The sequence below is a fragment of the Leishmania braziliensis genome, chromosome 33 (genome assembly GCF_000002845.2).
Source record: "Leishmania braziliensis MHOM/BR/75/M2904 complete genome, chromosome 33".
NCBI lineage: Eukaryota > Euglenozoa > Kinetoplastea > Trypanosomatida > Trypanosomatidae > Leishmania > Leishmania braziliensis.
The window spans coordinates 1,249,996-1,275,277 of record NC_009325.2 but is presented as its reverse complement, the minus strand read 5'-3'; the positions used below and the strand labels follow the sequence as shown (position 1 = coordinate 1,275,277).

Below are 25,282 nucleotides of genomic sequence, written 5' to 3'. Positions count from 1 at the left end.
TCCGGACGCGCAGGGGAAAACGGTGTAGCGGTGTGCTTGCCGTTTGCTGCGGGGCGAGAAGAGAGATTGGAAGTCGCACTAGTCGGGGCCTTCGCCGTCGCGCATGTCGCCTGTGGCATGGCCGCACTCGCGGCAGAATTTATTTGCCCTGGGGCGGAGCGCATCCTGGAGAATGCACCCTCCTAATACAAGTACCTGGTAGTAAGGAAAATGCGCGCGTTGGTGCCTCTTGACCGAGTAGTTTTCTATTCTGTTCGGTGCGTACTACGTGTGGCGCCTGTTGAAGCGCGCAGGGATACAGGTGTGTTTAGGGTGGGAGAGAGTGTGTGTGGAGGGGGGGGACTGGGGTCTTCCTCTACGATCTTCGACTCTTTTCGACGCTCGGGGGTGCGGTTACGTCTGGATGACGGGAGGCGAGTGCGTTTGGCTTCAGCGGAGGGCGGCTACGGTGTGCTTGTGAAAAAGGTCCGGTGAAGCGAAGAAATGACACACTCGCACGCGCACACAAACAGAGGTATCAGCTAACTCAAGGGAAGGGAAGTGCGATGAGACCGGTACAAAGACTAGAAGAGAGAAACGGGGACCTTACAACACGCAAACACTGAGCTACAGAAGGAGACGCGCAGGCTCGCACACACTCCCTCACAAGCGCAAGCTCTCAGAGACGAAGGAAAGAAGAGTGGAAGGAGGAGTGGAGAGAGATGCGCGTGCACAGGGAAATGAGAAAGCCAGCAAAGGCTGTATGTAGGGCGTTGGAGATGTAGAGACATGCAGAACAAGAAGAGAGGTAAGAGCAACACATACAAACCGTAGGCACACAAAGGTATGTTGACAGGTGGCGACGCAGCGAGATAGAGAAGGGGTGATAACGAAAACCGACAGAGTGAGAAGCAGGAGAGGGAGGAAAAGTGGAAAACTAGGACAGTGGGATGGAGTGGAGGAAGCTGCATCATCTCGCACAAGGCATGGGAGTGACATACCTGTGCGAGGGTAAGCATGCGTCGAGGACAAGAAAACAGTAGAGAGAGCAAGAGAGTGCTCAGCCAGCAGGCTGCTTCACTGCAGTAAGGCTGACATTCACTATTTTTTCCGTGGTCAAGGATAGAGGGTGCACCGCCCATGCAACATAATTGAGCCCGTTTTTTTTTGTTGTTGTGCGTGTGTGTGTGGGGGAGGGGGGGGGGGGGTAAAACCCACCAAAGGGGAGAGAGAGAGAGCAAAAAGGGGGTGGGCACAAGATACGAAGAGAAACAAGCGCAAAAGCCTTCTCCCCATCTCATCGCTCCTCACACCTCCGTCGTTGGTGGAGGGGACACACCCAGTCCTACAAAAGATACTCTGTCCTCCCCCTCCTTCGCCTTGCAGGCCTAATGACGATCTTTCTCGCACAGAAAGGTCATGAAACGTCATATTGGCGATGCGCGCGTAGGTGTCAGTACTATTTTTTCTTCGCGTTCCTGATGCTTGATGCGGGCGATATGCTTGAATAGAAAACAGAAAACAGAGAGCAAAGGATCATACAGATAAAGATCAAGGGAGTCATACAGTGCCACGAACGTACCCCAATCAAAGCAATACAACACGAAGAGGAAGAGGAAGAGGAAGAGGAAGGGGAAGGGGGGGGGGGGGGGCAGGATTCAAAGACAAGGAGACGGAGTGACATGAAACCCATTGACGCGTTACATCACTACAACAACAACAAAGCAAAAGAGAAGAGCGTGAGAAGGGAGAGGAAGAGGGACCAGACAGCTGCACATCTACACATATGAGAGCGAGGGAGAATTCGCTGAGAAAAAAGGCACAAAAAAGGGGGGTGATGGAACGAAGAAAAAAGAAAGCAGCAAACAGCACCAAACAGAAGACGGGCTAAACAAGACCTCTACTACTTCCAGCCGCATCACAGTGCATCCTCATAGCACAGAACACATCGGCAGACACCTAGGCCGAGAAAACCACCAAATGTAGGAGGTGATGAGACAGGCAACGAAGAAAGAAAAAAATAAAAAACAACAGCAACGAAAAAGAGGGACACAGTGAAAGTGAGAGAGGCGCCAAAAATGCATGTGAAAAGAAAAAGAAAAAAAAAAACAATAAAATGTAAACTTGTCAACTAAAGTAGAGCACATAATGACGCCGTCAGTAGACACGAAGAAGAAAGCGTAGAGAGAAGGACGGAGAGGAGAGAAAATGAAAAACACACATGCACCCGCCGAATCATGAAAAGGGGGAGGAAACAAGGAAGAGAGAAGTTCTTCTCCCCAATGTGTTCACTCCCCATAGAGCATTAGTTCAACTCAACTCCACCACACACACCCTCACAGGCCTGTCGCGTAGTGCAAAGCAGCGGTAGACGCGTGGTAGACCAATACTGATCCAGCCATCGGAGCACGGCCTCCGCCTCAAACTCAACTCGCCCACCTCGCAGGTCGCCACATGGTGCACCGCACGCGGTGGCTCAGGCTCCCCACACCAGTGGGTGGCGAAGGTCGGATGAGATGCACTCGAGTCACGCTGACACCTTGCCCATCACATAGATGGCACAGACGTCCTCATTGTCGTAGCTCGCTCTGACGCAGCGCCGTCCAGCACCTCACCACAGACACCAGCAGCGATACATCGCTCTGACCCCCTCACATCGTAGACACTTGTTCTTGTCACCACCAGAAGTGGCTCGGCATCGGCAGAGAGATGGGCTGCTTGACCTCCCCACACAGCGGGGCACTGGATCCTCATACCATGCTGAGGTGTGTCCCCTGTCTTCAAGGCAGAGGTGACCATTAGAAATAACGGAATAGGGAAACCCTGACCCACTTGTCACAGCGCCATCGTACACCGTGAATAGCACTGGTACAACGCAGCGACAAAAAGGCTGCCAGAGATGCAGATCTGATACACTGAAAGGCGAGAAAGATACACACACACAAACAAATTCTAGTCGGCATGACCCCGCCTTGTGAGCACGTATCCCGACGGGGCATTTGCCAAAATGTGCTTTGATGCCCCTTTGCTTGCTTTTCTCATGTTCATTCGGGAAGGGTAGGGGCAATATTGTCGCGGTGGTGGCTGCTAGTTCTCTTGAGCAAGCTCCCGCTATGAAAAAGATTAGTGCTGCTGCGCTCAAATTCTGCCTGTCTATACGTGTGCATTTGTGTTTGAGAAGGAACATCTGTTCGCACTTGATCGGTGCTTCGCCGTGTCGCTCATCCCGATTGCCAAGCGTGTGTGTAACTGAGTAGCGTGTGGCTACCTCCTTCTGACGTTGATCAGCTAGTAGTTCAAGACGTTGTAAAGCTTCCTGTCGCCTTCCCCTCTCGGCAGTGCACAACAACACACCCATTGTGCGCGCAGAGAGAGAGAGAGGCAGAGGCAGTGACAGAGTCGACAAACAAACTAGAGAAAGGGAGAAACACACACAGCTATACACACAGACAAACACAAAAAAGATCACGCAGGATGTCGAAAACAAAAAAGGGGAAAATATAACGAACTGACTCGGTAACGCAGTCGCCATGATAATCGACATACGCACACCTCTGACGTTGTCTAGGCTCGCAGGTCAGGTGCGCCGCCAAGTGGGACAAAGGTGCGTGGCTGAATGGAGGAAAGGGTGCTGCGCTGCAGTGCCTCCGCGTCGGCCAGCAGATGCTCGGCGACCTTGATATGGCTCAGAATATACTCTTTCTCCTCCTCGTTGGATGAAGTGGCCATGCGTTCATTCAGCTTCACAACGCCACGCTGCAGCTCTTGGATGTGCCGCAACACGCTGTTCACCTCTGGAGGGCGGTTGCGCGCTTGGGTAATGCCATGAAGCGCGCGCAGAAGCTTGCCTGGGTTCTCTTCCTCGTCGCTAATTCCAAGCAGCGCGACGGTGAAACACGGCCCGCGCAGAATGTTGTGAAACAACTCCAGCGGTTCGTCCGTATCGCTCTCCAGCACACGCTCGTAGTGATGGACAGCGTCAAAGACGGCCGTGCACAGAAGCGACGACACCAGCACATCATTGGTCGGCTTCGAGACGCGCTGCGTTAGAGTCAGCGAGACCACCATGATGCCCGGATCTGCCGACTGCAACGCCGGATCGGCATTGTCGATGGCCACCGCCAGGAAGTGGTCGAAATCCTGCGGTGTGGAGACGAGGTGCGACGTTACACCGACGATACGGGGGCCGTAGAGGGGCGTGTGCTCCATCTCGAAGCGGTGGTACGTTGCATCCACATCGGTGGGCAACAAGTCAGCTGTCACTTCATCCTTGATGAGCGCAATGGACACGCGCAGCTCGCCCATCACTGTGAGTGGCTTGAAGGAGCTGGAGGAGGCCAAGCCCTCACGTGGCTCTGCCTCGCGTCCGAGCATCGTGTCAAGGATGCTGTTGACGATGCAGCGTAGCATCAGCGGCGTGAATGCGCTATAGCTGCTGTCAGCGGTGAGCAGGCCCGTATGATAGCCGGCAAGGAATTTGGCCACCAGCTGATTCATGAGCTTGGACGACAAGGATCGATGCGCCTCATCACGTACGATCACCTCGTCGCTGTCATAGCGCATTCCGCCCTGGCTCGTGCATAGGATCGAGTTGCCCTGCACAGCGACCGAGCCGGCACCCATCAACACCTGCTCGCAACATACGAGCGACTGGATGTAGACGCCCTCGTCCTCCGGGTTAGCTGCCATGATGCACGGAAGCGCGCGCGGCGCGGCTGGGCGGCTGGTTGCCGCCGGCGGCGTAGCTGTCACAGCAATGGCGGCAGAAGCACAATTCGTCAAGTTGGAGACGTTGGTGCTGTTCGTATTGCTGCTGCGTGGCGCTGCCATGGCGGGTGAACCTGAATCGAATCCTTTGACAGGTGGCGCCGTATCCCGTTCCTGGTCCTCATGTAGGTAAGCCTTGGGCTGGTGGTGGTCGAAGTCGTGCAGAAGCGCGTCTGCATCCTTCACCATCTCTGCCAGTCGCCCAATCATCTCCTTTGTCGCCGCTCGCTCATCCTGGTCACGCGAGCTCTCGTACTTGGCGATCAGGTTCGGCGTCAAATCGTTCCGAATGCCGGCCACAAACTTCGCCACACTGCCAGGGTGTGTCGCGCGGTTGCTCACCTCACCCAACCGCTGCTGTACCTGCAGCATCTGGTTGGCGCGAGACTCCTCGCTGCCGATACCGAGTAGAGCAATAGTGTAGCTTGGGCCGCCGAGGGCGTAGTGGAACAGGGCACGTGGTACGAGAGGACTGCGATCCAGGACGGACGTATAGAGTCCGACATGCTCGCCGGCAAAGGTCGCCACTAGCGAGCACACGAGCACGTCTCCCTCCTCCTCTAGCTGCAGCTTGAAGATGAGTGAACAGAAAAGAAAACCGTAGTCGCGTCCGTTGTCTTCGGAGGCAGCGCGGTGCAACGCAGCGTCAATCGTGGTGTTGAAAGCAGCCGAGTTCGTGATACTAGAGTAGATGACACCGTGGATGCAGGAACCGAACAGAGGCGATATTGCAATGACGAGCTTTTGTGCCTCACCGGAGTCCTTGAGTAGGTCAACTACAGACTCTCCCTTCACCTTCACAATAGAGGTGCTCAGGTGTCCGCTGCGATGCGTCCCCTCGTGATTCATGTCTGCAAAGATCGTCTGTACGACGGACTTGAGCACTTTGGCACAGACAGCGGTCGGCCGACTGTCAGCGCCAAGGATGGCGGCGTTACCCCCGAGAAGCACTGTTTCGCACAGCTCCGTCAGCAGCTCTGCCTGGATCGGCTCTTCCTGCGACGACGCCACCTCGCGCACCTCGTCCACGTCGTACTCCTCGAAGTCGTCCTCGGTGGTGGCAATCACCATGGTGTTGTCGTACGTCACGTTCGACGTATCGCGGCAGCGTGGGTCAACGATAACGAGCGTGCGCACCTTTGTCGATGTCGGGATCGACTCCTTTTCGCCGCCGGGCGCCGTCGAGCTCTGCCGCACCGAGACGGAGACATCGTGCGCAAGCGAGGAGTCGATAGCGGCGACGCTCGGAACGATCGGGATGTCGCTGGGGCCCATGGCGACTATGCTGGGAGAATGTGGCGCATTCGACCCGACCCGTGTAGGGGGCGCGCGCAGCACTTTGTGACCTGCATACACACCTCTGTTCGCCATGCCCGGTGGCACAAACAGCGGCCGTTGTGTCGATCCGCTGGCAACGTCACCTGACACAAGTTGGCCACGTCGACTCGACTCGCTGTCGCCCGCGTTGCGCTGTTCTGGAAGTGACTTGGTTGCCATCGCGGCTGCCGGGCGCAGAGGCAGATGTTGCGACTCCTCTCGCTCGCCCTTCTTCAGCAGTGTGCCCGCGCCGGGCCTACTGCCTACAGACGCAGAGGTGCTGTCACCCAGATCCTCGAAGTTCATAAACCCTGTCATGTGTGGTGCAACCCCGCCGTCGTTCCCGCGACGCACGTACCCAGCACTCATTGACATGCTCACGCTGTTGCGCCCTGCCAGTGGTGACAAGCTCTGTTGGAGGGGACGGAACCCCACAATCTGATGGTTGACACACGTGGTTGGTGGTGATCGTAACGGCGTTGCCGTGGCGTTCGCGTTCGACTCGACGTTCGGCGCATCGCTTGGGCAGCGCGTGGCTAGCAGCTGCTTGAGCTGTGGCGACGACACTGCCACGGCGGCCGGTGACGGAGAGTGCCTGTGCGCCCGAGCGGCACCAGTGCCATGAAACGGTAGCATTACCGTGTCAGCGGTAGCTGGGGCCGAACAATCAGCCGCTTTGAGCGTTGACAAGCGCTTGCGCAGAGTCGCTACCTCCAGATTCGGTATCGCGCCGTCGCCTACGCTGCGCCGCTGCTCACGCAGGGTCGTCTCCACTAACAGTGTCACCCCCGAAGATGCTGACGCGTGCGCCATCGACGTGAGCGCGCTGGTGTGCCGGCAGTGCGACGCCTCCCTCAGCGCCTTCGGGCGATAGTTGGCTGGATCGTTGAGGATGCTCTGCGCCGTTGCCACCTCCTCGAGAAGACGTTTGTGCAGCTGCGCCCGGGTCCCAGACTGCTGCTTGTATCCCCGATGCCCACTAGACGGTGGATGACTGATGCTGTCGCTTGCACTGTTGTTGCTCGAGGCGCTGACGCTGCTCCGCCGCCGCTCTGGCGCCACCTTCGTAGTGGTGGTACTGGAGTTACGTCTCCTACCGGGCTTCCCATCGTCGGCACGGTTCTGCAACTCCTGCTGGGCCAACTCCAAGAAGCGTCGAACACTTCCCACGTGGCAGGGCTTGTTAGTAACACGAGTCAGTCGGTGCTGCATGTTCAGCAGTGGCATGACTGTCGCCGTGTCGTCGACGTCTACCGACACCAGCGCTGTCGTCAGCGTCGGCCCGCCCAGTGCGGAGTGGAAGAGCGCAAATGGGGTGTGCTGCGCCTTGCGCAAGACTGCCACGTAAGTGCTGCCGTCGCACCCAGCGTCCGTGATCAAGTAGGAGGACAGCACAACGTCGCTGCCGCGCGGTTGCTTCAGAAGCAGCGACATCACGAGGAGACCGGCATTGGGCTGTTGCTGCTGCTCTGCCAAGTCGCACCGCTTGTACGCATCGGTCACCATCGTTGAAAGGTGTCCCAGTCCCGTTACTGCCACGTAGGTGACACCGTCCAGCGTAGCTCCAAAAAGCGGCGATGTTGAGAAGGTCGAGCGTACGGCGCGCATGGAGTCGCTCAACATGTCCTGTGTGTTGCCGCCAACAACGAAGGCGATGGAGGCAAAGAGTTCCCCCTGGGGAGGCATGTGCGACAGCACGCCCTCCACCACTTCCCGAATAGCCGTCAGTGAGGCGTGGTGGGCCTTTTCGGTGCTCGCAAGCAGTAACGCCACGTTCACGCCAGCCAGAAACTTGCGGTTCATCTCCGTCAGAGTCAACGATGACAAACGTCGCCGCGGCAATGCGCCGTTCGACAGCACGCCAGTCACGACCCCGCTGCCCCTCCGATTAAAGGGCCTCTCGACGTGCTTTGGCACCACAGCGTCGTTAATTCGCAAAAACTCGTCCACAGAGAAGAAGCGCGTGCACTCTTGTGGCTGCTGCACTTTGAGCGCGTTGCAGCTCTCGCTCAGTTTTACCACCACTACTGTGCCCTCATTGAGCAGCCCTGGCGCGGCCGTGCTCAAAGAGATCCTGCCGCTCCGACACCGTCGTCCGTCGTTGTCGTCCTTGAGTGTCATAGGCTCATTGTTGTTCTCAGCGCCGGCGCTGCTCGTGAACACGACCACGGCGCGCACGTTGGTGTTGGCTGCCACACATTTGCCCTTGCCCCGTCGAACGGCAGGGAGGGCGTCTGCAGAGGCAGCTGCGGCCACTTCTATGTGTGGGCTGCTGACTGTTGAGGTCATTGCTGCATCGGGACTGAAGCTGGCCGCCGGAATCTCCTGCCGCACCGGTCGGTCGAGCCGCGGTGACGACTTGCGCATGTGTTTCGGCACATTGATGACGTTCACCCCACTCCCGACCGTTCCGGACGTCTCCAGGTGCGGGGTGGCCCCCAGGATACTTTGTTGCCCCTGCATCTCACGGTATATCTGCAGCTGCCCCTCCTGCTTAGAGATCTGGCCTTGCCGCTGCTCCTCCAGCTGCTTTTCGGCCTTCCGCCTTGACATGAAGGCCTGAATGCGCTGCCGCCGCTCCTCGTTGGCCTGCTGCACCTGCCAGTCGCGGTCCCGTTGCCTCACTGCCTCTGAGTGCGAATCCTCGGTGACTGTGGCAGAGATGCAGGACGTGGGCGAGAAGGCAGGCAACGTGTAGTCGCCGTTGCGGAACTCCATAAGGCGGCGCCGCGGCGTGGCCGCTGCCGCGCCGTGCTCCCCACTTGTTGCCACCTCCCTCTCCGTTCGGCTGGCAGACCCTCGCCGGCTTACGGATGATGGCCCTGACGGGATTGGTAGACCCTTCGTCAGTGCTATAGGCTCCATCGTTACTAGGTCCACGACAGGCCGCAGCGACGAGAGCCGCGTGCAGCCCGTCTGGGCAGCGGACCCACCGCTCTTGGGGACGCAGCCAGAGTGACTGCCAGTAGCGTCTGCGCTGGCGGTACTGTTGGTGGCCGCCATGCCCCGCTGTGCGCTGATGTCGTTACTGAGGGAGGTGGGTGGTAGTGGCACCTTCAAGTGCATTCCCCCATTGTCCGTTAAGTCGTCTTTGCTGACCTCCTCCTCGATACTGAGGAATGCCTCACCCGCGTCGCCCAGGGTGCTGTCGCCATGACTGCGGCAGTCCAGCTGCGTTTTGCCAGATCCCGCAGTAGTCGGCTCCGGAGGCGAGGAAGTCGCGGCGCGGCCGTACGGGTAGTTCCAAGTTGACGTCGGCGTCTCCCGTGAGCCGCCACAACCGTCGGTAGCCAGAGCTTGCTGTGGTGCCCCCGATGCTGTCGTGCTCGTACCATCGGAGACGGTGATAACCTTGCCATCGACAGCTCCGCGTGGATGGCTGTGCAACAAGGGGTGCAGCTTCGGTCGGGGTAACGATGGTTGCTGCTGCGACGCGCTAATATGCCCACCCATCTGCGAGGAGCAGCAACCACGCGCAGCCGGGGCTACTACGCCGTGCGTGTAGCTGCCACTGCGCCTCCCGCTGTTCGTGTTATTAGTGGAAGGGGACTTCGATGCGACGCGGGCAGTGAGCAGCACGCCGAGGCTACCCTTTACTGGAGAGCGGACCAGTTGCGGTGGCCCTGTTATGTAGCCGCCCGCCAGGAGGTCTTCATCTATGTAAGGGTACGGCGTCGCTGTATTAGAGGATGCCGAGTCACACACCCGAGCAACATCGACACCTATGCCGCCAGTCTTCGCGGAGGCGGTGGTGGCCTTCACAGTCGCCAACTTCGCGCCCCCCACGACTGAGTCACGAGTTTCCCCTGTCAAGGCGCGTGGCGGCACGCGAGTCATAGCTTCCACCGACTGTGACGCGGCTATCACAGAGGAACACTGCGCTACCCGTCCATTGACGGGTTTCGTGGTGGCGTTTGTAGAAGTCATTGTCCATAGAGCTTCGGTAACCGCAGTAGCAGTGGGATCGGGCACAACGTCGCCGTTCATAGCCGCCATCGCCGATGGGCTTTTGTTGGGCCGGAGGGAAGTGTTCCAGACACGCCGACGGCATTTCGTCGCATTGCCCTGGATCGGTGGCTGCGGTGATGCCAAAGCGGTAGCGCTGGTGCTTGTGTAGGCAACAGTGATGAAATTCTTCTCTCCGCCACCGCCGAACGAGCTGCCGTCAGTCGCCGTCATTGGCACTATTGTCTTCAGCTTCGATGAGCCTACGTGTGAGGTGCCAAAACTAACGACACTGGATTGACTAGGTCGCCGTTTCGCCTGATCTGCCATCACGGTAGTTGGTCGCAGAGAAGGGGTAAGGGTGTGCACATCGCCCAGAAACGCGTCTAGGTCGGCCGGTTGGGAGTCGCCGGGACCCGATTGACTGCTGCCCCGCCGCCTGTTTGGAGGAGCGCTACCTCCCACCAGCGAGGGGGTGACACCTGAGGCAGACGGGTTGTTCAACATTGCCATAGTTGTGGCACTGGGAAACACATCATAGTCACCAAACAAACTCTTCATGAGGACGTCCACCTCCCGCTTGAAGTTCTCCCCAATTGTGGAGCCCACGTGCGTTGCGCCGGGGCCGCTACGCGCCGATGTCGACAGCCCCGTGGCCTTCGACTCCAGCGCCTCGAGCCACGTACTGAACGCCTCGGCACTTCGATCCGCCACAGAGGCGGCGCGCACTCTCGTGCTGGACGCGCTCGCCGCAGGATGCCCGTTCCTCACAGCAGCAGCAGCAGCGCCAGCCGTAGTGGTGGGGCTCGTGTCGCCGTCCTTACAGCGCAAAAGAAAGTAGGGCCTCCTCGACTCGCCCTGCGTGACAGGTGTGAGACGCTTGAAGGAGGGCTGACGACCGAACCCGAGCTGGTTGCCATGTAAGAAGGTGTCAATGCCAAAGCTGAACACTTCACTGCCGTTGTGCGGCTGCGCCACCGATGGCAGGGGGTGCAACGGGGACGGCGCGGGTGGCACTGCAGGACGTGTTGGCACACTGACAGCGGCTGTTTCGGGAAGCAGTGCGGAAAGCTTTGATGTATGGTCAGTCGCCATGACCCCTTTGCCAGCAGCCGTCACGGTCGCGTTCGTGACGCGGTGGGTGCTCGTGTCCTTCGCGCTCCGGTGGTGAGCATCGCTGCCGCTGGCACCAATACTGAAGTTGGCTTTGTGGTTGTGCCCCCCCGCCGGGCTCGAGGCCCCGCCAAAGATCTCATAATACCTATACAGCGTTGAGGGACGCTTCAGGTCTATCACTGTGTTGATTCTGAGGTTGAGGTGACGCGCTAAGACAGCCGAGTTCGGCACTGCAGGGTGGGGTGCCGACGCCGATGCTCCAGGTGGCTTCTCAATAGGCTGCTTAGCCGTGGGTGCCATGGGCAACGTGTTGAAGTCGGCACCGCTCACAGACCGGCTTGCCACACTCGGCGTCTGGGTCTGTGTGTTGTTCTCCTCGGCATCGATGTCAAAGACAGAGTTGCTCTCCGACAGTACGCTTGTCAAATTGCTGCCATCGACTCCAACGAAGTCCTCAAGCGCCAGCGCCGCCACTATCCCATCACCTCCACCGCTGTTGCTCCCCGCCAGAGACCCATCCAGGTAGTCGTACTGCGACTGCGACTCGCCGGCACTGTCGTGGGTGATGCCCACAAAAAGGGAGCTGCTCTGTTCATGAAGCCGCAACGTGGTGCCCATCGGACCCCCATCATCGAGGTCGTTGATGTAGGTGTAGTCACCATTTGCCATCATGATCCCCTTGGACGCACCTTTACACTCGCAGCGATCACACGTGTGCGTGTAGGTGTCGCTGCGCACTGCCTCAGCCCCGTCTTGGTGTTGTTTCTCTTTCCAAGCAGACCAAAGATGAGCCACCAAAAAGAGGGTGAAAATAAGGCAAACCGCGTGTACGAGTGGCAATCAAGCGTAAAGGGAAGTGCAGGCAGCACGTCAGCAGAGAAAAAAAAAGTATAAAGGGGCAATACACCTACAAGAAAAAGGGGGGCTTGAACGAAGAAGGGACACACAAGAGGGAGAGCGAAGAGGGAAGGGTGGGGAGGTGAGGTGAGAGAAAGGGGAAGACAGTAGAGCTCGGGGACAACAATGGGCAAAAGAAAGAGGAGGCGGAAATGTAAGAGAAAAAAAAGACGGCAGCGCTGGAGAGGAGGCAAGAAACAAAACAAGAAAAAAATCAGACGATACACGTTAATGCAACCCAAAATGGAAGTAAAGAGAAAACGAAGAGTGGAAGAGGCAGAGGATACCTAACCAAGACTCACAGAGTAAAAGAGAGAAGACGCCAAGGAGAGGTAAAAACAAGAGCGATGCCAGAAAGAGGCAGGCAATGAAAAATCCTGGCACCCAGTAGTGCACTCTCAGCGCACCAAAACGACCAGCAAATGACAAACAAAACTGAGAGAAAGATTGGGAAACAGTCAGAGACGACGACGAGAACAACAAACTCACAGAGAACACAGAAAGTCTACATAGATCACTATACAAGCATGTACGACTATTATAGTCGAACAAAGGGAGAAAAAAAAAAGCAGAGATGTAACTGGGTTTGGGGGGATGTATGCACAAATAAGAAGTAAAAAAGTACGGACAGAAACGCACCTGCACACTGACAAGCACAACGGCACAGGACAGGGGAGTGGTCTTGTTTTATGCGTTTGTCTCTCTGTCGGTTTGTTTGCCTGTGTACACACAAGCCACACGCTCGCTCGTCTCTCTCCTCACATGCACACACACGCACAAACCTTCGTTCTTTTTTCGCCCAAGCACTCTAGGCAAGTATGAATCGTCTCTTTCTTCTTTTCCTTTTCGTCTTCTCTCGCGTTGACGACCTTTTGCTCCCGTGTGCGTGCGTTCGCGCAAGAAAGTGAGAGGGAAGAGGAAGCAAGGAGAAGATGACGAATACAACAAAGGAGGCGTGCACACGTCCAAAGATGTAAGCTGCGAACAACACAGGTAAAAAAAAGTGGCTTCTGTTGCTGCTGCTGCTGCTGCTGCTGCGAAGTCAAAAAAAAAAAGGTGGACTCGTGGAAAAGGAGGAAAAGAGAAGCGGTAGTGGGCTAAGGTAGCTTACAGGAGTAAAAACAAAAAGAAAACAAAACAAAGAAAGTGAGAGCAAGTCTGTGCACAAATGTCAGTGAAGGCAAGATCGGGAGAAAGGGAAGAGGGTGCGAAAAGCTGAATCAGGCGGAAGACGAAGAAAGCTTAAGAGGTATAAAGGGAAGAAAAAAAAGACGAGAAACACAAGAGAGATGACGAGCGTGCGAGAAATCACCAAGTAGCAGAAAGCCGCTTGAAAGAGGTAAAACAAAAGAACCAGCACTAGCAGGCAGACGGAGACAATAGACAACAGACCGCTCACAATATACATAAACACACGGACAAGCGTACGGCAAGGGAAAAAATAGATAAAGAATTCAAATAGCGAGGAAAAGATAATTGTACACACGGAAAAATAAATAAGAGAGGAAAAGGGAAGAGACAGAGCCCAAGCGCCAAGGGCAAAGAGAACAGACTGAGAAAAAAACACACGCACGCAACGAATGAATACAGAAAAAGTGGGCGAAGAGGAACAAGAACTTCCTCCACCCTTTTGAAGAAAAGAGAAAAGGGAGGGTGAGGTGCCAAGTGACGTGTTCAGTGTTACCGCCAAGGGCGAGATACAACGAAAAGTCGAAAAGTGCACACAGAGAAACGCACGCATCAAAAAAGGGAAAAAGAAGCCAATGAAGAAAAAGATGAAGAGGGAAAAAACAATAGACAACCTCTACCACACCACCGCTTCTTGTACACCTTCTACTTTTCTTTTCTGTATCAGGATGTGTGAGGGGTGCGTCTCGTCTGCTTTTCCGCTTCCCTTCGTTTTAGCTTTCCTTTACGATGTGGAGAATTGGATAAAACCAAAAAAAACACTAAAGGAGAACCACTGCGGTTTTCTGCTTGAGTACAATCAAGACGGTACACACGATATGTATGTCTCTGCGTGTGAAAGTAAAGAGGGAGGTTAAAGGTTGTTGACGGATGGGCACGCGTCTCACACTTTGTCAAAGGAGTGGCAGCGTGCGAAGTAGGGAGAATATGGGAGGGGGAGATCAGAGGCACACGCGCGCCTCTCCCCTATCGCTGAGAATGCGTCCTGCTCTTCGTTATGTGCTAATTCCTTGAAACTCCCCTTCCGGTTGCTGTACAGGGTGGTTTTGTGCTAGCAGACACTCTTGCACTCTCAGCGGGCTGATCGGCCGAGTACGCAACTGTGGAAAAGAGATGATGGGTGGAAAGAGGGAGGAGGATCGATGTTTACTTGGGTGTGTGTGTTGCCAGGTGAAGGGGGGACGACTATTTGGGTGTGCTTGAGTGATAACTATGTCGACGGGGCACACTTCAGTCATGAGGGCACCCATTTTGTTCGCCCGTACGACGGTGCGTTGTGATGTATGAATTGACCACGTCCAAGAGAGGTGAGAAAAGGAATAAGTCACGAAGAACAAGAGAAGGTAGAGAGAGGGCATGAGCATGGAAAAGACACCAATAAATGCAAGAGATACACGCAGGGGCGTAGACACTCAGGAGAGAGAAGCGAGAATCTTAGTGCATGCGCATCGAGGGAACAGGTTTTCGGTCCACGCTGCAGACCACAGAAAAGAGGCTGTGACGCGCACCATCATGTCCTTTGTCACCCATATGCCATGGAGTCGCCCCAACCACTCCTTGAACTTCACGGAAGTCTTGATGTGATAAGGGAGAAAAGGGAAACAGCAGTAAGGGGAATATGAGATGGTGGTACGAGCGGCATCAATTCGACGTCACAGCGCACTCTTGTCATACTGACGTACCGCCACTAGCGAGCGAAAGCATGGACCAGGCACCTCTCCTGTGGTATGTACACGTAGAAGTATGTTTGTATGGTCACAAGGGTTTGCACGCCAATGGCTCTTCCTTTGCACTCTTTTTGTGTCCACTGCACACTGGGTCAGTTGCTATGGTTCTTTTGCATCTTACATCGATTCTGCCATCACAATTAGCTGCCACAGATCAGCATATGCGCACACATACACTCTCTGATTTTTCCTCGATAAGAGCAGGAGGTACTCAAGAAAAACACCACAACAAAAAAAAAAGGAAAAAAAACAGGGGAGCAGACACCCATGCCTGCATCTACATACACCAAATAAAGAAAGATAAACGACGTCGCGATGGGAAAAAAAGGTAGAGAGCAATCAGTAAAATGATTCGAGTGAGATCTAGCTGGCACACATACACGCGCGCACACGGCCGAATAAAAAAGCTGCAAACACAAAACACAGTCGCCAAGAAAAACGGAAAAGAGGTAGCTTCCTTTTGTATGAATACAGGAATAAGTCCCCGAGAACATCCGCAGGAGAATAAAAGTAAAGTAGATCAACAAACAATCAAACATATCTACGCAAAAGAGGAACATAACGAAAAAAAAAGGCCGCGAAGAGTGAGGAGTAAAAAGAAGCTTCAAATATCCAACAAAACGAAGTGGGAAAATAAATGAGTACTACTTCTGTACATACTCAGATAATCACCATAGATACAAAACAGCCCTCCACATCCACGCACAGCAGATACGTACGTAATAGCATTTGCGTAGGGTAAAAGGGTACCTTCAGGTTCCCACCACCCGCCGCTCCGAAAACTCAACAACCACACACACAATCATTCCATTCCCACAAATCTCACATAAGTCTCCAGTTTCTTCAATGTGCTCACTCCCCATAGAGCATTAGTTCAACTCAACTCCACCACACACACCCTCACAGGCCTGTCGCGTAGTGCAAAGCAGCGGTAGACGCGTGGTAGACCAATACTGATCCAGCCATCGGAGCACGGCCTCCGCCTCAAACTCAACTCGCCCACCTCGCAGGTCGCCACATGGTGCACCGCACGCGGTGGCTCAGGCTCCCCACACCAGTGGGTGGCGAAGGTCGGATGAGATGCACTCGAGTCACGCTGACACCTTGCCCATCACATAGATGGCACAGACGTCCTCATTGTCGTAGCTCGCTCTGACGCAGCGCCGTCCAGCACCTCACCACAGACACCAGCAGCGATACATCGCTCTGACCCCCTCACATCGTAGACACTTGTTCTTGTCACCACCAGAAGTGGCTCGGCATCGGCAGAGAGATGGGCTGCTTGGCCTCCCCACACAGCGGGGCACTGGATCCTCATACCATGCTGAGGTGTGTCACGTAATCAGATCTTCAAGTTTTAGCGCTGGAGCATCCACCTTGTAGAGACAAGAAAATGCGTTGGTGGCCCTGAAAAGAGGAGCTGATTTTTTTTTTTTTGCAAGTACCAACAACAAAGACCTTACCCTTGCAATAAGTTCGTCCCATAGCAGAATAGGGTAGGGCAAACGAAAAAAAAAACATTCCACCAGAAACAGAATCTGTCAAAGCAATGATACATCTCCTTTTTTATGTTTGAGAAATGGTTCCATGTTCGTTAATAGCCAATGTTAGGCTTCTTCTGCTTTATATGCAGATGTCCTAATTTGAAGGAGTCTCAGCCAACATACTTGTTTTGCGGTAAATTGACTGGGTGTTGCAGCTCAGTTTCGTGAGTAAGCTATAGAAGTGATTAGCGCCAGATTATTGAACACTCAGCCGTACTTTTTGGTGAAGCACTCAAAAGCACCCTGTGAGAGGAGAGAGGAGGAAAACTGTCCTTCGCAAAAGACTCTAATAGAAAGGACAGTGAATACGTGCTCGTACTCGCTGTATATCACGCATGCATAATCACTGCTTGCCAGCAAAAGGGAAAATGTCTGCGTTGAATAGCGTTAAGTTGCCTCAGTAACGCTAATTTGTGTAGGTGAGTAGCCCTATTACTACTGCGGATCCACGAGACACGTGACCGCCGCGGGCACCATTTCTTTAGCCAGCCTCTCACCACCCCAGAAAACGAGCGCGTTACTCACTAGTACACTTGTAGTTTCACGTGTGCTAGTACTATATGATGCTAAAGCTCAAGAAAATGTTCCGTAGCTTTGAAATCAAGTGAGCTGAGTACACTGACAGAGCTGGATCGCTGAGAAAAACATCAACATAGCATATATGAAAAAAGACTAAGTGTTGTATGATGAAGTGAAAGCTGCCAACCATAGTAAAAAAGGTAGCACTGCTCTTACAAGTTAGAGACAAACCAGCACAATACTGAGAGGGCGACTGGGCAAACAAGCAAATAGCATCCAACATCTCTCTCGCACTTCTCTGTAGAGCTTTTTTTTTTCCCTTTTTGTCTCTGCTGGTTAGGCACACCGTCGACGCACTCACGTGTGCTGACTGCAAAAGGGAGTTGTTGCTCCTTTCAGAGCCTCCATTCATTCTTGGGCAAGCGAAAGAATACTTAATAAGAAGACTTTCTCTCACGACGCGAGAACAAAAGTGCGTTTTACGAAAATAATACTGGCTATCTGGAGCTTCGGTCAGTCGGACCGTGTTAAACGTCTCAATTTCCCGTACGGCGATACAGTGTGGCCAGTTATCAGAAGAAAAAACTTTGGCGCTGCTTGATTTTTGTGAATTGTGCAACAATATTGATGATATTCCGACAGAGGTTAGATAAATTGTGGGGCAAAGCAAGCGCCACTACGCTTTCCCTCTTGCGGGAATCATTCAGATGGTACCAGACAGTCGACACTTCATCGTGATACGGACTCGGACGTTTTTTCCGCCAGGGAACCCAACATTGAGCATGCAACTAAAACATTGATATACGTAACATGTTTCTCATTCATTTCAGGGTTGGAGAAGGTGGTGATCCCGGCCTTGCGGTGCTTACCTCATAGACTCAAAATAGATCTTGGATATACCGTGTACAGCTGTATCGGAGTAAAAGACGAGAATAATAAAAATAATCAGCGTGATTCTAGTTAAGCAAAGCGCGGACTGAGATGCGACACACATAGCGAAGAAAGCGCAAAAGATATACACTTCCAGTCACTCCAGAATACTGCGAAATCGCTATCAAGAGCTTGCCGCAGTTCTAATGCTCAATGATGCAATCCAAGAGCATTATATACATTGGATTGATGCAATAGTATCAAATTTGAAGGTTTCATTTCACGTCAGTTAGGGTGGCGCCTTGCAACACTTACTCATCTTCAAGGAAAAAGCGATTTTCTTGTGCACTCGTATGTCTAGTAAAATGCAGCTTGCTTTGCAGCTCCCATAGTATCACCATATTCTCATGGAAAAGCACATAGTCACTCTCGTTTAGTAAATGTTCCATTTTTTAAATCTGAGCGCACCTGTGTAGCTTTTGTGTCCTACCGGCGAGGAACGAGAATTAATGTAGGAGTGTGCGCCCTACTTCTTACACTGTATACGTGCAACCATCAAGTAATAGAGTTTCAAAAGGAATGAAATTTACTTTCACTTCGCGATCGAAATACGGCCCTGCGCTCTGTATTGGCTACTGTTGTGCTAAGTACACGGTCTTTTTGGAAAGATCAGCACTCACAACAGCATTGCCACATGAGCCTCATATATTGAGAGCTCGCGAATACACACGGAAGGTATTCACGGTGCATGCGGCGAAAAAATGAGCATCCGGCAAACACAACCTCGGTCCCGGGGATTCCGTGTGGGGGTCAATGGCCGGTGCTGGGGTGGCGCGGGGGCCGCGTCGTTGGGTGGGTGGCTTGGGGTTTGGCTGTTTTGATTTTGCCTCGGGTGTGGGCGTTCTGGGGTGGTGCTTCTGCGCTGCTCGCGGAGGCTGGGGCGTGGGGGGGGGGTCGTGCGGGTGGTGGCTCTTTCCCCAGGGGCACAGTCGTGGCGCCCCGCGCCATGGACCCCGAGCGCACCCGTGCCGCCCTGCACCGCCAGCCAGCGCGCAGCCGCAGCGCTGTGGAGGATCAGGCGGGTCGCGTATGGGCGCATGTCCCGCAAATTTTTCTGGAAGGGGGTGAAAAGGGGGAAGGGTTTCGTTGGTGCCATTGGAAAATCCACGCCCCCTCCCTCAAAGACTCGGAAAGTGAGTCGCATGCTTTCGCGGAGGCCACTGCAGCAGGCAAAGAAGGCGCCTTTTCATTTGCAGGAAGATATGCGTACATGCTATGTTTGCATACCGACGAGAATGCCGAGCCGTCTGATCCCGTTAGTCTCCTTTTGTGGGGTGGGTGAGAAAGGAACGCGCAAGCGGGGCTTGTGGGAAGATGAACTGGAATTAAGGAAAAAGAAGGGACCATAAGGTCACTCGGGGGGGGACTTCTAAAAAAAAAAAAAATGCAAACAGCCGCTTCGAGGCACCGTTGCTAGTGAGCGAAATGGTTCCTTTTCAACGTGTCACTGCACAACGGGCAAGTCAGCAAATATACGCATGTAGTCGCACCTTACCTATATCTGTTGCGCCACGGAACCGGGCTGAGCACCACCGCCTGGCAACCTTCAGCTCCGTGGAAATTCTACCGCACGCAGCGCAGGCCAGCTGCAGGACCACGCGCAACATCACCGCGACGCCACAAACGCAGAAAAGCAGCGGGTGCACCGGCATACGCGCCGACGCGTTGGCACCATTCGCAGTGACCTGGCGCGCGCCAGCCCAGGCCGGCCCGCCGCCGCCAAGCGTCCGCCACCGTGCCCGAGGGGAGGGGGGTGCCGCAGTCCCTCGGCGTGCCCACGGGACGGGCGCTGGGCCCTGACACCGCGGTGCGCCGGCTTGCATCATCAGCGGGAGGTAAAGCGTGAGCAGCCGACATCACAGCACACAAGCAAGATGAAAATACTGGCGCGCAGAGCGCGAGTAGAAAAGGAAAAATAGGGTACGGGGGGGGGGGGGGGAACGGGCAGAAAAGAAGCAAGTTGTGAGAAAACGGAAGGAGCACCAGAAAGCAAGCAAGCGAAAATTAGAATTAAACGCTGGGAGGAGCTGGGCTGGTACTCAAGTGAGCACAGCGTTTATAGGAGTCACAGGAAGAGAGACAGGTAGGAAGCGACCCGGCGCCTTCAGCTTGTAGATATACGCAACACACCCGGGCCTTGTGGGAAAAGGGGGGCGTGTGTCGCAGCACAACAAAGAGAGGTAACTAAAGCATTGCGCACACTTAAGGTGATAAGCACATGAGCAATGTCACCCATCAGCATCACCACTACAGACTGATAGATAAATGCGGCAAGATGCAGAAGGAAGTTAGACAGCAGTGCAGGTATTACAAGGCGCGACAAAACAGTGTGGTTTGGAAAGGCTGAGGAGACTTCGACAGTGCAGCGCGGACTGCTATACTATCTTTGTTTACAAAGGTTTCCCACGTCTCGTACTCTCTGTCTGTTGCTGTTGCTCTACCATTACTCCTGAATACGGTGGGGGTGATCGCTGAAGGGGACGTCAAGCGGCGCCATTCGGTGCTCATCCGCGATATGGCTGTTGCCCATTACCCTGGTAGGGAGAATTGGTGGGCCCTCCTTCGCATACGAGCACCGTGCCGTGTGTCACTGGTGGATTCCCATAATAGTCAGCATTCTCTGGCGGCTGTGGATACTGATTGTACTGCATGTTTTCAGCCTGCAAAGCCTGTGCATTCATCATTTGCTGCTGTCGCTTCGTCTGTTCTTTGCGCCACATGCAGTAGAAAAAGATGCCAACGGCGATGCCAACCGCACAGAACAGCGTGAATAGGATCCCAAAGAGCAACTGGCCAGTTAAGGTGTAGGGCCAAATGATCAAGACCATTGGTACGAGGAATGGGGGCTTGGCTAGGCAGTGTAGAGGTAGGAGTGCACAAAAAAGCTCACGATCACTAAGGGAAGGGACAGCAGGAGGTACGCTCTCTTTGAATGCTCTTCGCAATCAGTTCTAGGCGAGGCGTAGCAGGGAGTAGAGGACGGGGAGGGGGAGGGAGAGAGGCACATCTCGATTTAAAGCGCACCATTCGTTCATCACGCGGGGAAACACGACCGTAAAGGGGAAGCATGTGAAGAGTTCTCGGGCACAGGCAGAGCAGAGCATGGCGACGAGGGTACCGACCTGAGCTTGCTCCAGGTCATGCTCACCGGCGGGGTGTCCCTACACGAGCGCTTTTCTGCGCGTGTGAGGCAGCAGTGCAGCCACCAGGAGCGCGATCGACGACACTGCCGCTGACTAGAGGGTCTCAGAAAACTGGTGAAGTGCCACATCCCGTCCCCCCCTCGCCCACGAGGACGAGAGAGGGGCACCGTTTGCAGTGACGTCCCCCGAGTCAGACCAATCGGCTATTCTTTTGTGCTCGAGTGGCGATTGCGCGAATGGTAAGAGCGCACGCGCTCGTGCCAGTGGCGCAACACGTCGCCACGGCACAACAGCAAAGCAGCTGCGTTGCCTCTCTTTGCATGAAGTGAACACGAAGGGACCTGAGTGGTGGCTAACCGCGCTCGAAGGAAAAGAGGAAAGCGCACAACACGAGTCATCAAGGGGAAAGTTCTGTACACTGGCGTCATGTGGCGCACACAGACGAATGCACGAGGGGGGGGGGGGGCACGTCTCACCGCTTTGCAGACAAGCAACAGCGAAGGAAGTGTAAGGGAGAGGACAAGAGAAGAACAAACGTGCATACCAACACAAGAAGGGGCAGCGCACTAGAGTCAATCAGAGAGAGAGCCACACACAGACAGCGGCATGCGCTCTCATTCAAACATGCGACGGTGGTCGCCGACGACGTGATGCGCAGTGGACTTGAGAAGTGCCCGCCATCGGGTGCTCGAGTCGATTTCCCGACTCCGATCATTTGAGTGTCCGTGTCTCCCTCCTCTTCTCGATCCACGCGTATCACCGCTGGGCCCTCCTCGAACAGACAGCACCAAGTTGCTCGAGAATGCGCTGGACATTTTCGAGTCTGCATGGTGAGGGTGGGAGACATTGCCGAAGGTCTTGCCCGAAAGATGCTCGACAAACTCTGCAGGGACATTTGTGCCTGCGGTTGCAGCACGCGCTGCTGCTCTTGTCGCAGTCGCGCCACCTCCGCACGCAGCTGAATTGTCTCGCGTGTCAGCTCGGCCATTCTCTGCATCACCGCAGGACCTAACGTGGCGCGATGCACCACCACCGCCTACGCCAAGACTGCTGTCGCCCGTTCTCATCACGGCTGGCAGTCTGCGTTCGCCCAAGAGCGTCCCGCACTCGTCCTCCTCACCTTCATCGGAGTCCGTCGTAGTCATTGCACGCACGAAAAAGCTCTCGCGCCTGTCTTACTGACCGCACCACTGCACCGCTCCATGGGGTAGGAGTCGTAGCGGATCGATATATCATGCCCCTCGCCACCGTCGCCGTCATCGCCACTGCAGGTGGCGCAGTAGTTGGCAATACCCGCGAAGACGTCCGCCAGTTCCTCAGTGGCTTTGGAGGGGAGGAAGAGCGAAGACGGGATTTTCTGTCGTTGAGGTGTGGGAGGTGGAGTGAGGAGGTTTCTCCCGAGTTAGACTTGCTGTCAGGGATGCTCTTTGCCGGATTTGGCGCTGCTGCTGGGATGGTGGTGGTGCGGCAGGCTTGGTAGCCCAGGCTGTCCATGAACGAGTTGGAAATCGACACTGGTGATGCTCCGGTGGGGAGGCATTCAACGGTATCGAATCGTCCTCGGCCAGCACGTCTGTCTTGCCGATTCTTTCTCTTGCCAGGGAGTCCACTCCGCTTTTCTCTCCTTGACGACGCGCGCCTAGACGACTTGGCCTCAAACGCCTCGCGATTCACTTTCGCAATGTATTCGTCGAGCGCCCCAGGGAGACAGATGAATAGGGGAGCATTACATCACAACCCAGGCAGTGACAAGGCGGCACAGTGTCACGCCGTGATTTGCGCTTTGCTGGCGCCTTGCTCAAGTGACCAGAGGATCTGACGCGAAGCTGATGCAGCGCCTTCATGTCGCCCGTTCAAGCAAACCTCCAGACTACGGGAAACCGCAGAGGAGCACAACGTATAAAAAGAACGCCCACGTGAAAAGGGAAAAGAGTAGAGTCCGAGGTAAGCTGAGGTGCGCATGTGTGGCGCCGTGAGACAGTGAAAAAAGCGCAGCGATTTCTTGACAACGAGCTAAGAGAAGTAGGGGAGGGGAGCGAGGCGCAGGCGACATCCAAAAAAAAAAAGCGGCGGCGCTACCTGGTGCTCGCAGTGAACGGGGAAGAAAATGCGAAAACCGCACAAGGGATTCGGGACGTGGAAAAGTGTAGGAAGGTGTTTGCCACATGTTAAGCCCAAGACTTTTGTGGATGTCTTCATCGTACTGGGAGCGCCTACCCAGTGAAACAGTGCACACGCACAAACAAGCCGGGGTGAGGAGAGGCGGAAGGCACACAAGCCGTGGGGATGCGCCTGCTCCTCAAAGTCCCGCCTTCCTAGGCAGGGTGAAGGGCCGCTGTAACTGTGAATGCGAGCCACATGCACACCGCAGGTCGCATACGCTGTTTGTTATGCCTTTGGGTTAGTCTTCCTGTGCAAAAAATTGCGCAGCGTTTCGGCTCTTCGTGCTTCTCAGTGGTCTCACATATACGCACAAACGTTAGGAGAACACGAGAGAGGGTAGAGCAGAGGAGGTGGCACAGCCCGCCCGCCGCCATAAGAAGCCCAGAATAGAGCGACCTCAGTTCGTGGGGGGGGGGGGGGGACGGGGAGGCGAGGAACGCAGAAAAAAAAACTACGAATGTGCAAAGAGGGCATAGGGAGGAGCATACGTGAAGAAAGGGCGTACGCGTGAGGGGGGGGGGGGCAGCGGATCGTTTTTTAGGACTTTACATTCTCTGTTTTCTGCTTCTGAGGTAAGGCACGCGCAGCAGGAGGCAGTCAAGCAAACGTCTACAGCAGGGAACGAGAGGAGGAGAAGTGAAGGGAGTGAGGAGGAGATGACAAACACGCAAACCCCATCGAAACTCCGTACGGGAAAGCGAGGCCAAAAAAAGCCCCCCCCCCCCCAAAAGGATGATTGTAAAGGAGAAAAACATTTGCTGATGCGCTCCTTCAAGAAGCAGCCCGCAGAGAGAAGCATGAAGGCGGCAACAGCAACCATCGGACTGCATGGAGTTGAGCACAAAGTAAGGAGAAATAGATGATTCACAGAAAGCAAACGGCAGAGTGGCCAGCTTCTGAATCCAATTCTTGAAGCGTGCAAACTTTGCGATTTTCCCAGCCACACGCTCTCCCAACGTCCGCGCTGAGGCGGAGTACGCAGTGGCCTTAGCAAAAGTCGGCGGTGGTGCGCTTGTGAGGAAGGGGGGCCCTCGGCAGTCGAAGGAGTTGCATGGGAGGACGGAGCGATGGACCAACGTCGCGCATTGCCCTTGCTAGAGTTCTAGAGGCTGTCGCCTGCGCGCCAGTACCGCACCTCCTCGCTGTGAGCGCCATTTCCCGCAGGAGCGCGCGTCCAAGGGTATCCAAGCAGCGGCTGCGTATCTGAGACCAGCGATGCTCACCCTGGTGCCGGCGGACTGGGGATGTAGTCGAGAGGTACCGCAACGCCCCTCGCTCTCTTCCTAGGATTCAGCAGCAGGAGAAAGGCAGAGAGCGGCTAAAAGCTCTAGAACGCTGCCGCACACGCAGCCAGCAAAAATGGAACAGTTTTTGCCAAAGGCGTCGCTTCGACTGAATGCATCGTTGGAGCTCACGTCAAGTGCAATGATAGGCAACGCTGTCCGACAGACTGTCAGGATGGAAGTGGATGGATGGCTTGCCAGCCATGCTGCGGTGCCCGTGATAATCCCGTCAAACCGTTAGTTAGAGAAACAAGCACTTGTATTCTCTAGGTGCAGAGGCACGGCGTTGTCGGAAGCTGCGCATGTGGCGGTGAACCCCAACCGTAAATACACGTCAACATGAGATGCCAGAAAGAAAATGCCACTGCAGGAGAAGTGGGAAAAATAAGGGCAGCGGCGGCTTATACGACCCACCCGGCATTACTCGCCTAAAAATATTGTGCGACAAGGAGAGCCGGCGGCGCTTGCAAGGAAGGGCCCGGGTGAAGGAAAGCAGCGGGGGAGGGGTGGGTGGGTGGCGAGGGAACATGATAGAGAGGAGTAAACATACAGAAAGATGTGGAGCCAGCGGCGACAGGGGGGTGGCCGCGCGGTTTGGAGAGTGGTAAGGCAGAAAAGCGCGGGGGAGGGGGCACCGTACGCGACACCGTTCAGCAAGTGAGGCAAAGGCAGAGAAACCAGTAGAGTGCTTACTAGTGTTTCGCTGTACTCGCACTAGGCGTGCGTTCGCATGCGGGTGCCCAGAAAGGGAAGCCTAAACGCGG

General features: G+C 54.9%; 1 protein-coding gene across 1 annotated transcript; it reads right to left on the bottom strand.

Moving 5' to 3' along the window:
* Nucleotides 1-3,543: 3,543 nt before the first annotated feature.
* LBRM_33_3190 (conserved hypothetical protein) lies at nt 3,544-11,796 on the bottom strand (the record flags this gene model as incomplete). The annotated part of the gene is made up of 1 exon (XM_001568035.2): nt 3,544-11,796. One exon carries the CDS (start codon nt 11,794-11,796, stop codon nt 3,544-3,546), a length of 8,253 nt encoding a protein of 2,750 aa, XP_001568085.2.
* Nucleotides 11,797-25,282: the final 13,486 nt, after the last annotated feature.